General features: G+C 33.7%; 1 protein-coding gene across 4 annotated transcripts in view; it reads right to left on the reverse strand.

Annotated features, from left to right (window-relative positions):
- The window catches only part of LOC121383176 (COBW domain-containing protein 1-like), a 31,879-nt gene extending 18,229 nt beyond the window's left edge, over positions 1–13,650 (reverse strand). For 2 of the 4 annotated variants that reach the window (XM_041513022.1, XM_041513019.1), the window contains exons 1-8: positions 13,599–13,650; positions 9,669–9,766; positions 9,081–9,167; positions 8,590–8,686; positions 7,174–7,265; positions 5,857–5,916; positions 4,749–4,786; positions 4,101–4,147 (exon numbers count right to left, since the gene is read on the reverse strand). In XM_041513022.1, coding sequence (XP_041368956.1) covers positions 4,101–4,147; positions 4,749–4,786; positions 5,857–5,916; positions 7,174–7,265; positions 8,590–8,686; positions 9,081–9,167; positions 9,669–9,759 — 512 coding nt within the window. In that variant the 5' untranslated portion in view covers positions 9,760–9,766; positions 13,599–13,650. Of the gene's footprint in view, positions 1–4,100; positions 4,148–4,748; positions 4,787–5,856; positions 5,917–7,173; positions 7,266–8,589; positions 8,687–9,080; positions 9,168–9,668; positions 9,767–13,385; positions 13,569–13,598 lie in introns of those variants that run through there. The other 2 variants (XM_041513020.1, XM_041513021.1) reach the window with 2 other exon arrangements.
- Between the last annotated feature and the right edge of the window lie 277 nt (positions 13,651–13,927).

Here is a 13,927-nt window from a genome sequence, read left to right on the forward strand (position 1 = left end):
ATTACGTCATGAAGCAGTGACGTCACAACAGGTGCAGTGGGTACGGGCTATTCTTTTTCGGCTTAGCTTAAGTGGCTGTCTTAAGCAAGTACGAAAAGGAAACAGAGCTGTCGAAATACATTTGGGAAAAAAACCCGCTGAGTACACAATAACGTGGCACGTAATAAGGAAAGTGACCACCTTCAAGAGAAGCACGGGGCAGTGCAATCTATGCATTGAGGAAAACTTGGAAGTACTGAAAGCTATAGGGACCAACTCACTGAACAAGAGAAATGAACTTATATCCAAATGCCGACACCCACCCACATGGATTAACACAGCCACCTAAGCTAAGCCGAAAAATAGCCCGTACCCACTGCATCTGTTGTGACGTCACTGCTTCATGACGTAACGACAGGGCAGTTACATGTACACGTTACCTGATGATCGCTCATAGCGTGAAACTTTAAGTAGTAACAAAAGGTATATATATATATATATATATATATATATATATATATATATATATATATGAAGAGTTTAGGCGCAAAACACGATATTTCCATTTTTCATTTGCAGTAAAAGTGATTTTTTTAATAGGTGTATATCGCGTTTTGATATAATAAAAAAAACGGGATTTACCCAATACAATTTCATAAGGATCAATCATGTTTTGCAGCAAAACAGCGGGCCTACGATTAGCCTTTACTGACATACAATAATGGCTTTAACTAAAAACTAGAAAGAAATGGTTTCCATCGCATTTTGTGCCTGAACTCTTCATATATATATATATATATATTCAGTAAAAATTCGATGACTCAAACTTCGATATCTCAAACTGAAGCGATGGTCCCGGCTGGCTTGCTATACAAACTAGTAATAACAGACTTCGAAAACTCAATCTCTCAAACAAATTTTATAGTCCCACCATAGATATTTAATATGTATTTCACTTTCAAAAACTTGAAGTGGGTGGATTGATCAAGCTATCGTTGCCAGTAATATTTTAAAGAAGAATTAATTGTCAGCAGAGCAAAGCATTGGTGTCTCGACTGGTCGTGTCTATTGAGGATTCAGGTGTTACTTACAGATTGCTGACTAAACGGTTGTCGGTGTTAGTACATGGCATTACATCATACATAATTACAGACACGGTCTGATTACTGATTTTCGCTCTCAAATGAGTGGATTGTGTCAAACTATTTTGAATGTTTCTATTGCGATTTTTTAATCTATGATTTTTTTTTATACTTAGTGCTATTTGGCATTCAGTATTTTAATTTGTTAGTTACATTCTATGAACTGTCATTATATCACTTGCTTATGGTTACTTATATTGGCTAACCATGTACATAACATGCTAATACAATATACATGTATGTATTATTTCAAATTCATCTGAGTTAGCTCTTTTCTTTTGTTATGTACTTAGTTTTAAAATAGACATAAAAGGAATGTCCTATAGGCTCTGGACAATGCCAGCAGCAGCTGAGGGTAGGGTGAACTCCCAATTATATATTAATTGACTTTTCAATTGATAATGTACTGGTATATATATAGGGCAGTGACCCCAGTATTCGACCAGTACCCAGTATTCAACCAGTGCATTGAATTAATTACAATACTTGTTTAAACTGAATAGTATATAGATTTCCCCAACGTATTTTGAACATACGCGACAGGGTGAACATTCTTTCTTCCGGAAACGCAATAGCAGACGATAACCATGTGAATGAATGTAAGTATATACTCATCGGCTATAGTGATAATATGAATGTCGGCCATTTTTATAGCATGCTATTACACCATCCAACATCCCGTGAACATTTGCAATATTTTTAATCCATTTGAAATCTTTGAAAATGTCTTTAATGTTTTTATTTATAATGAAATGGAGCTGGCAATGCAGTGTGATCAAATAATGACATATGATAGAGAGGGTTGTCCCAGTATTTGACCAATAGAAAAGCTTGAGGATACATTCCCAAAATAAACTCCAAAGAACCACAAATTTACTATTTTTTATGTCTTTTGGTACTGTTTGTCAGGACTTACACAATTATGTTTTCTTTTATTTTCAGTCTAATATCATTATCTGTAAATTTAGATAGGACCAAAGAGACTGTTTATCAGAAAGTATGTGTGTGTGTGTGTGAATGTGTATATAAGCATGTGTGTGCATGCGTAAATGCATGAATATGTGTTACAGTTGGTAAAATCAACACTTTTTAGATATAGGTGTTTGATATAAACTTCAAAGTTTAGTTTTATTAGTTAATTAGAAAGTCGTCGAATACTGGGTCAGCTGGTCGAATACTGCATACTGTTCCTTTCGGCACTCAAACCTACCCTAATCGGCATATACCACATGAACAAAACTATTCAATGAATAGCATTGACAAAAAGTATTTACGAAGAGAAACAAATATTAGCAAATGCCAATAAAATGAACATGTTATAATCCTTTCTTTCTTAAGTGGTCGAATACAGGGACCGTTGCCCTATATATATATCTGTGTGTGTGTGTGTGTGTGTGTACTGGTATGTATGGATGTATGTATATATGTATATATATATGTATGTATGTATGTATGTATGTATGTTGATGTATGTATTGATGTATGAATATCTATATATTGTATATATGTCAAAGTTGACTGTTACATACATAGATATTACCGCACTGGCGCAGGAGATAATTAAATTCTTTCTGGCCTCACAAATTGTCCCATGCCGTTGCTAGAACTCGAACATGTGGCACCGAATTGCCAGCAAATTGCACACTAACCACGATGCACTCTGAGCTATTGAACATCCATAGAAAGAATGCTCTTTAAACTCAACCATATGCATGGGGCCTACAATCTATGCGGTTGATCCCACTTACGTGCATGAAACAGTGGGCAGACCTGGCACTGGCTAGTATGTATTGATGTATGAATATCTATATACTGTATGTATGTCGAGGTTGACTGTTACATACATAGATGTATGTATGTATGTGTATGTATGTACATGTATGTATGTATGACTAATTCAAGCAACCAATTATTCTTTTTATAAATAGTAGTAATGCACCATAAAAATGTCATAAAACTGTAATAAAAGACTAGATAGTAAAATCTGCTTGAAACTGTCTACATAAATCATCTTAAGCAGAATAAGATCATTTACCATCACTCCCATAGTATAAAACTGTCCGTTTCATTAATTCATTTCAACTTATTTTCGTGCTTATATCCAATTAAGGTTCAAGCATGCTGCTCTGGGCACACACCTCAGCTATTGGACTGTCTATCCAGGATAGTGGGTCAGTTGTTTGTTATTAGTGGTTAGTGAGAAGAGGGTGTAGTGGTCTTAGACCTACCCATTGAATCGTTAAAACTCACTCTAGATGGGAGCTGGTATGAGGCTGCGAACCCAGTACCTACCAACCTTATGTGTGATGGCTTAAGCACGACAGCACATTCAGGGTATGGAACACAGTTTGAGCCAATGAGAATTGCCTGAGCTTGTAACCGTATATTTAAGTTACTTAAGCACGACAGCACATTCAGGGTATGGAACACAGTTTGAGCCAATGAGAATTGCCTGAGCTTGTAACCGTATATTTAAGTTACTTAAGCACGACAGCACATTCAGGGTATGGAACACAGTTTGAGCCAATGAGAATTGCCTGAGCTTGTAACCGTATATTTAAGTTACTTAAGCACGACAGCACATTCAGGGTATGGAACACAGTTTGAGCCAATGAGAATTGCCTGAGCTTGTAACCGTATATTTAAGTTACTTAAGCACGACAGCACATTCAGGGTATGGAACACAGTTTGAGCCAATGAGAATTGCCTGAGCTTGTAACCGTATATTTAAGTTACTTAAGCAAGACAGCACATTCAGGGTATGGAACACAGTTTGAGCCAATGAGAATTGCCTGAGCTTGTAACCGTATATTTAAGTTACTTAACTGTATGCTTTCTTAAGGGAAAAAAAGCAACACATATTAATATATTATACTAATAAGTAAATAGACTTAATAAAGAAAAACAAAAAGTTAATTTCTGATTCATCAAATTATAAACTATTTACAATCAATTGAAAAAAAGATGGCAATATATCACCTTTGTGCTTCGTTAATGGAGTTATCTTCCTTCACTACATAGAGATGCTATAATAAAAAGTTGAAGTAAGAAAATGTTTGTTCAATTCTGTACAACACAAAAAAAAGAGTTTTTATCAACCCACTTGTATTATGAATGCAAAATAAAAGAAAAACACGACTGACATTAACCTAATTGTATACCAGTGTTTCTCAACCTTTGTCATGTTGCAGACAAACTGGCCATTTTCCAGAAATAGATCACTTTCACGTTTGCTCCCTGTTTGCACTGTTGTGGAACAGCATCACTCCACAGACTAGTGGTTGATACCAGTGTCCATGCTTATCCAACCATTAAGCTTCAAGCGTGTCAAATTCCAGAATTCAAAGTTTTATAAGCACAATGGAATCTTGTCTTTGTTAACATTTCATGACTTGTGTACCTCAGTGTTTTTGATTTTGTAATTTTAAAAATTCAATATTCCATTCATATTAAAATCTATGAAAATACACCATCTGTTGATTCACAAGGAGTGTTGAGAAACCTAGTCAAGTAGACACCACCCCCCCCAAAAACCCAACCCAATACCCCTACCCCCCCCCCCAAAAAGAAGAAATCCCCAGATTTTCAAATCAATAACATTTAAAATTTAAATACAAAATATCTTACCTTATGACAGAACTTGGCATCAATCATTGTAACAATACCTGAAATAAAAATTAAATCATATCAATAACAGCAAATAAATACAATAAACTCATAAAAAAGGTACATAGGCATTATATAGCAGTGGATGTAGATTTGTATTATTTCCTTTACAGTTCAAATTATTTATTGTCCCCAGAAACACAGATGATGTCAGGGTTGGGGAGCCTTTGAATGTCACCTCACAATGTCAGTCCACAATAAAATGGGGAACAGCACTTTTTCAAATTATCTTCTTTTTTATAACATTAATTACACATTACAAGACACACACATACCCACACAAACATTCCACTAATTATCATAATGCATTGTTACACATGTATGTAGAATATTGTAGTACTCTACAATTAGAACAACTCATAATGCCCAAGTTATAACATTGTATATATATATTTTACATACATCCACACAATACAAAACAATTTTTGATGTTATTAATCTTAGGGAAAAGGGCTGCATATTGTGATAATTTTGTCTGCAAAAATCTGCTTTTCCATGGATGCACTTTTAAAGATTTAACAAAAGGTTTACTGTCCAGACAACTTAAGACAATAAGTAATGTAATGTGTTTTCTCTCATGGAAATTAATTTATGTCTGCTGTACTAAAAGCTTTTTTTACCCCATCAAAATCAATTATGCATTCTCTAGATAAAGACAGGTGTCCATATAGCTGGAATCTATGCACTCTTTACAATCATGCAATATTTGTCATTACAACATAAAACGTGTACATAACAGTGATCTCATGTCCACTCACTATCACAATCATGCAATATTTGTCATTACAACATAAAACGTGTACATAACAGTGATTTCATGTCCACTCACTATCACAATCATGCAATATTTGTCATTACAACATAAAACGTGTACATAACAGTGATCTCATGTCCACTCACTATCACAATCATGCAATATTTGTCATTACAACATAAAACGTGTACATAACAGTGATCTCATGTCCACTCACTATCACAATCATGCAATATTTGTCATTACAACATAAAACGTGTACATAACAGTGATCTCATGTCCACTCACTATCATTAGAAGCAAAAAACTACATACCGTCAAGATATATATCGCTGCATAGTTCTTCATCAAGCCAAAACATTGAGGCAATTGGACCTAATATATAGTACATAGATGTTATAAAAATATTAGCATTTTTCTGGTAGAATGAAATCCTATTTAAAATGACTTCTTTAGATAAAAAAAACAATCAGTAGAACTGAGAAAATTAACATTAAAGTTGAGATTTTGTATTGAATACTATGCAAATAAAATTTTAAAGCAATAATTTGGCTAATTCAGTGTGTTGTTTGTGTTTATAAGTAATCCCATATAAAAGGTACGAGTGGGAAGATAATATTTATGAAGAATTTTTGTTTTACTGTTTTTTTCAAATTTATAGCCCTTAACCTTTAATGACTTCTGGTGACCCTCACACACTTTTCAAAGCTGACCTCCACTGGAATATGATGCAGGACATCATCCTACATGGAATAACCATGGTGGTCGCTTGGACTCCCTCTCTGGTAAAACCATATCCTATTTGAAAACACTTTTTTACTCTAAAAATCAGTCTAACTGAGAAAAGTGTAGTTAAAACTTGAGATTTTGCATTGAATAACATGCAAATCAAAATTTTAAAGCAATAGTTTGGCTAATTCAATGTGCTATTTGTGTTTTCTTCAAATTCGTACACCCTTGACCTTTACTGACCTCTACCCCCCCCCCCCCCCCAACACACACAATTTTTAAAGTTGATCTCCACTAAAATATCATGCAGCACATCATCCTACATGGAATAACCATAACCATGGTGTATGTTCTCTCTCTCTCTCTCGAAGGTAGATAGAATGAAATCTTATTTTAAACTACTTTTTTACCTCCAAGACTAACACATCAGATTGGTAAAAAATGCATCACAATACCCTGTGATGTTAATAATACTGGTACATATTCTTTATGTGTCTAGACAGCAGCCAGGTTGACAATGGTGGTTTATTTTGTATAGGAAAATAATATAAAATTATTTCTAGTTTACTGGGATTGATATTATTAGTATTACAGAACATTGCAATGCATGTTTGTTTTACCAACAGATCAGTAAGCTCGTTATTTCAGTTCTAAGACTAAGACCTATATTTGTGATACGTTAAGTATTATGTAACTACCAGCTCACCAGAGAGAAGATTCAATGGGATGGAGCAAAATGACTGCACCCGATATAAATATAAAGCGGTCGTCTACATTTGTACCGTTTTATTAATTAAATATACTAATATGTTTGTTGATATCAAGCAGTAATGTGTATTAAATATGCCAGTCAAAAAGTCTTGTCTGATTGTCTTTTAAAATAACCAACAGTGAAGAACTTACCAGGGTCTGCCAGGCCAGTTGTCTCCAAGAGAATGTAGTCAAATTTACCACGCTTTGACATCAGGTTTTCTATTGCTTGTACACCATTGTCCCTAATAATACAAAATAAAGTAATTTTTGGAAATATTGGACAGTAAAAATTAACAGCAGTACTGAACACGTCTGAGACACGTGTGGAACATGGCCACTAGACACAATTAGCAATCACTCACATAAAGAAACCTTGCACTTCACCAAATTTAGACATACTGTAAAACATTTATAATTTTAGGCACATTGTATAAGGACAGTTCCACAATTTGATCACATAAGAGGTAGGTGGGAAGCAATATTTTCTGTATGCAGAGGGGATAAGATATGGCAGTCATACCAGGTATAAAATAATAAGTTTAGTGTCTCCCACCCTCCCCACGTGATCTATCATAAAACAGACTGAATTAGATTATACTCTTCCTAAATAATTGATTATTATATTGTTATGTTATGTTATGTTATGTTGTGTTATGTTGTGTTGTGTTATGTTGTGTTATGTTGCAATTGTGTTGTGCTGTGCTGTGATGTCTGCATTGTATTATATTGTATATAGGGCATAATAACCTATAACAATTTAACCCAAATGTTTTATATTGTGACTTGATGAACTTGCGTTCTACAATTTAAAATTTTGGTTTAAATCATTATAACTACAAACTTCCTGCTGTTAATACGACTTACTCTATTCTGATTGGATGACGTCACTTATAAACTAAACATTATTCTTCGATAAATGTCAGAAAATGACATTGTTACATCAAATGTTACGTAAAACAGGTCAAGAAAAGATGTTAGAAATGGATTTGTGTATATTTAATGAAAAAAGTTGTGTTCTTTCTAACTATAACAAGAGGCCCATCGGACTACAGAGCTGTGCTATTTAATTTGTCAGTAGTAGATAGTTAATTACTATGTAAAGACCACCTTAGAATATCAGAACAATCCAGTCAAAACTCGACAAGAAGATAAGACTTCAAAGCAAAAGTTGGCAGACAAACACAAGACAGAAAGACACCAGACAAAAGCTCTCCTGACAAATGTCATAGCAATGGTAAAATTTCTTTTAAATTTAAAACTTTAGGACAAAAGAGACTTTGAAAATGTTCAATGTTAAATTTTGATTTGAATTTTTAAAATTTAATAAAAATTCAAAATACTTCTCTATTAATTTGTGGAGGGTGCCCCAGATGATCATTGTATCATGTTTAAGAACAATTTAATCAAAACTGTAGAAGCAGATAGACTAAAAGGAAAGGTCGACAGACCCCAGACAAACTGGTTTGCGAAATGATCAACATATAAGTTCAGTATAAAATAACCTCACTATGCTACATGAGTTTACACAATTTATGTCTTATACATCGATAACAAACCGAGTCTCACTTGACTGAACAGCACAGACATCCATTTCGTAATTCCAACCACTCTTCAAACAATTCACCCTTTTCACCTACTGACAACGACTTCTCTATAGAGTCACCTAAAACAACACAAGTTACGGTATTTTTTTTGTTAATGAAAAATAATTAATTTAATTAAATAAAATACTATACTAATTTAATTTTGTGATTGTTTTGCTAAGAACAGAGAAGTCATTAGAGGTCAGTATATTTAACTGACCAGACGGTGAAATCAATTGCATGTATAAACATTTTAAACCAAAAATACATTTGCTGCATAATAAATAACACAAATAAAGCTTTCTAGTAACCTGTTTCTTTCGTTATGTCACTTTAAAATGCAAATTAGTTTACTGTAGTAAATCCATTATTTTCTGTTAATAGAGTATTATGTATAATTACTATTTATAATATTATACATTTATAAGGAAAGGTACTAAGGACGAGTGCAATAAGCACTTGTTACATTTTTACCTTCACCAAATTCATTAAGAATGACAGCAATTTTTTTCCCATGCTGTTCATTTAGGACATGGTTCAACAGAGTGGTCTTTCCAGCACCTATGAAACAGTAAATATCTATTAATTAATTATTTTTAAATGATTTTTTTTTATGTCATAATATGGGGATAAAATGAAATACAATCAAATGATAAATGTGTTGTTAATGTTAAAGACAAAACCTACACAGGATGGGTCCATAAAGCCCCAATTTGTTAGAAGTGTCTCGGAGAACTTATACAAGTTATTGGAAGTAACCACTCCAGTCACAGTTCTAGGTTAGACTGCAAGACATTTTAAAATAATTGTATAGATATGGTGTCTAAAATGTCATCTATTTTACATCTAATACATTACAAAAATACTGACATTTGATGCATTATATCTAAATATACACAACAGGGAACATTGTGTTTTTAAAATCTTGATTAGTAATATTTCTAGTCAATTGAAAATTGATTAGTAAATACTGTTTAATTGTGTCGAGAATTGTGACGTGATACTGAATAAAATGTTCCCTGCACAATACTATTACAATAGATATTAAAACATTTATATAACCTAGAAATCCAGTAATAATTGTTACTGGTACTTTCTTGATGTCTGCCAATACAAGATCAGGTACCGCATCGTCATCTGAAAGGTCATCCATTTCAACACTGTAAAAAAAGAAAAGAAAAAAAGAAGACTGTTACACTACAAATTAATGTTTATTTTAACTTGTGGTTGGAATGTGTAATTTCTCCAGATACCATGCTAGTTTGACACTTCTAATAATGATGACACTTATTTTGAACTGTAATCACTTTGGTATGACTTTTGTTAAAAGAAGCCTAATCCGTGAAACAAAAACTGAAGTCTCACTTCACCATATCACATCATTTATTAATGCAAAATATAAACACAAATACCCGAGACATGTAACATTTTCTTTTCAGATGTAGGTCAACTTACTCCAATACCAAATGGTCCCTTATCAGGGAATTACCAGGTCTCGAATTTTACCATGGCACTGATGGCAAGTGCTGTCGTTGCCCTCCTTACTTGCCATTGTGCCCCCGAAAATCTGATGCTGTCAATTACCAAAAATATGCCATGGTGCCCTTCCCATATATTCCATGTTGTATGTGCATCCTTAAAGGAGACCGGACACCAAACCATATATACGGCGTAATGAATTGTTTGCCGTCATAAACCACAACACGCAACTACCGCACTCCCCTTATTGACTATGTTAAGCGTGCCAGTCTTGGTTGGGGGTTTTTTTTCGCCGATTTCCGATGTTTGGCGGAAACTGTCGACAATTGATGAGCTAGACCTGTGACGTCATCGATGAGAGGAAAACTGAAGAAACTACCAAGCAGCATGGACGAACTTAGCGATTCAAGTGACGAAGAATTGTGTCCAGCTTGTGCTAATGGCATCAAACTGTATCAGTTTGAACCACTTATCAGAGACTTTGTCCCTAATCCTGGAAATGTTGTCTTAGACGAAAATTCGGATGAATCAACTGCCGACGAAGACAAGGAAGCCACACGGTCATAGACTAGCATACAAGCATTTTTTTAAACATAATTTTTTATGACATTTTTAATGTAAACTGAAACAAATGGACCTAATTAGAAGAAAAGCACACAAAATTTAATAATATTTCATCATAAATCTTGTTCAGCATAGATGTAAATATGACACGTCAGTGGATATTCCAAAGGCTGATTTCGCAAATTTGCAAAAAGCGTCCCCTCCTCACCAAAGCAAGATATAATAATTTAACAAAAAACTTTGTTCTCTTAACTAGTTACCCTCCAAGTTTTAATGTGTTTGGTTAAACCGTGTATTTTTAATTATTAAGAAAATGTGCTACCAGTCTGCCGAAACTGTCCACAGCCGGGTACAGAAACACAGCAATGTTGGGAAATATATACTGTTGCCACATACTGACAATCACTAATATGTCTTATCGACAATAGTATTATGTAGTCTTTGCATTTATTAATATAAAATACAACAGACCCGTAGGAACTGGGGAGGGGCGGGCCTAGGGGCTTGTTCTCCACCACACACTCTAGGATGAAAATGTATGTTTTAAGTTTTCACTACTTTGCATAAATAAAGATGATATAAAGATAAAAATCTAGTTTGTATCCCTCACTAGAGACTGTATTCCCCCTCCCCCCCACTTCAAATATCGTTCCTACAGGCCTATACAAATGTAGATACTATGTAGAGGGTGAGGTTAGGAACCAGTTCCTTTTATCTTTAGGATTTTGTAATCATGATTTCAAACCAACTGTTTCAGGTAATTTGCTCCACATACTGACATAAAACACATTTGTTATATATTGGAATAAAAAAAAAAAAAATTACAATATATCCAGTGTTATTTTCTTTAATCATTCATGGAGGAAGAAGGAAGTCCTGATGAAAATATATTACAGGTAAAATATATTACAGGTAAAACAAAATAATATATGATGCTTATTCCATGTGGTAACTATTGTTAATTTTGGTTTAAATTGCTAGATGCCAAAAGTGATTAATTATATTATTTTATGGTAACAGTCGAAAATTAGATGACCAATTGTTTCAACCTCTGCCAAAGGTACCAGGTTTTCTGCCAGAAAATAATTTGAGGGTACATAATAAAACAGGCCCGTAGAAACTGTGTGTGTGTGTGTGTGGGGGGGGGGGGGGGGGGGGGGGTGCCCTCCACTTGTGAGCTTTTCTTTATTACATTAATTTTTGCCATTGTAACCAAAATCTGATGTAAAGTTTATACCCGGTCCGTCAGTGCCCTCCCCACAAGTCGTTCCTGCGGGCCTGTAAAAACTAAATATATTCAAAGGAGTATATTGGGTGGTTATAGGTTTGAAATGTTTTTTTTACTGAACATTTTATTTCATGCACTTTTATAAATTTTAAACAGCAATTATATGTTACTATAATCTATCGAAAAAATAAAACATTATATATATATACACATTAATTTCTGAGATTATTTAGTACATACATGTAAGTTTACCCTCCGCACCCTTTGGCAGAAACCCAGGGTAGGTATTAAAATAATTATTTGGTATAGAGTATTTTTAATATGACATACAGAAAGCATTGAAAAGTACAATTTTATTATGCTTTAATAATCGACATTAGCTTTAAAACTAATTAACCATCATTCCTTCTGGCCACAGTACATATGTTGTTCCTGCCAAAGTGTTAGCATTTTAATTTTAATGACAATAATATACTGAACTGACTATAAACATTGTTAACTAACATAATAATTCACGTTTTGAAGGTGTTTTGTTATACGGTTAACAAACCAACTAGATCAAGAGACGTTAGTATGGAGTCGTTATGGGCTGTCGGAGAAAATTAATTTGGTAATTATAGGTAAATAAATGTGAAGTTTAAATATTCGTATGTGAACAAATTGCAATACCTTTATTTAATGTATATCTTAAGTACATACTTGTTTTAATTTTCACATTGTAAATGTACCATAACCTGCTGTATTTAGTTGGTGTAAAGCCCGTTTGACGACAATAATACGTCCATGTTTTAAAACAACTTTCGTTTTTTTGGAAATCGAAACCATGATGTTGGCCGTTTCTTGGGATGCATTGCTGTTACTGTTGCAGTTAAACACTGCGCAGTTAACCATCATATAATTACGTCGACAGTATATAATAACACTAATTATCTTGTAAATTAAATTTCCGATAAACCTGGAGACAAAAAAAGAAAAAAGAAGACGACTAAAAGGCACAACCAAAGAATCAACACGTATAACATTATTGCTTAGTAACTCTCACCGATGATGTATTGCCTCGCTTTCGTTCAGATCTATGCATAATCCCGCCCACTTCTGTTTTTACCCCAAACCTAAGACGCGCAGCTGACCGGTGCCTCGCAGCGAGCCGGGCGTTAGAGTAATGCGGTCTTTGACGCTAACTTAATCCATTACACACTACATGTCTTTTGGTGTCCGGTCTCCTTTAATTGAGAAAATAATTAAAATTTGCAAAAGAATTGAATTATGTTGTGAATTGCCAATCCAGTTTTATTTTATACAAATACAATTAACCTAATGTGGAACTTGCTAGCAATTTTAAAGCCGGTTTTGTGCTAAAAGTGTCTTTTAGTTATTTACATGTTACTCAGTCTCTTTTGAATTGTAGTCTCAAATAAATCAGCTTATTTTGGATTTTCCAACTTCTTTAAAACCATTGTGTCACCTACCATTTGTTTACACACTTAACTAGGGCTAAAAGACATTACCTGTATGTACATAGACAATAACTGCCTTAACTTAGCTTAAGATTTCAACTTTATCCTACCCACCATATATCAATATAAAGTTAGAAAGTAGGAACAAGTTGTCCACTATTCGTAGTGTTTAAGTGTTATAAAAAGTTGTGTCGTGTAGCCATACACACAGCCATATATAAATTTAAAATGATTTATAAATAGTGTTCTAAAGAGCTTTCTTACATTTCAATAATATTAAAGAAACATTTTGCTCCTTGTAAAAACAATTTAGAGTTATCCCCCTTAATTGTTTATTTCGTGGTACAGCTTGCCTTCAAAAATCGAAAAAAGAAAATCCTTTTTGGATTGGAAATAACTAAAACATTATGTTCTTTATTACGGAATTTGTATAAAATTAAAATAAGAATTAAAATAAAACAATATTTAAAATTATTCAGCATTTGGGGGAAAGGGATGTAAGTTATATATTTTCAGACAGAGAAAGATATAGTTACCACTTGGTAAAAAATATACTAAGAGTGTTCTTAGTCAAATTTTTTCTACATCATATC

Source organism: Gigantopelta aegis, chromosome 10 (assembly GCF_016097555.1).
Source record: "Gigantopelta aegis isolate Gae_Host chromosome 10, Gae_host_genome, whole genome shotgun sequence".
NCBI lineage: Eukaryota > Metazoa > Mollusca > Gastropoda > Neomphalida > Peltospiridae > Gigantopelta > Gigantopelta aegis.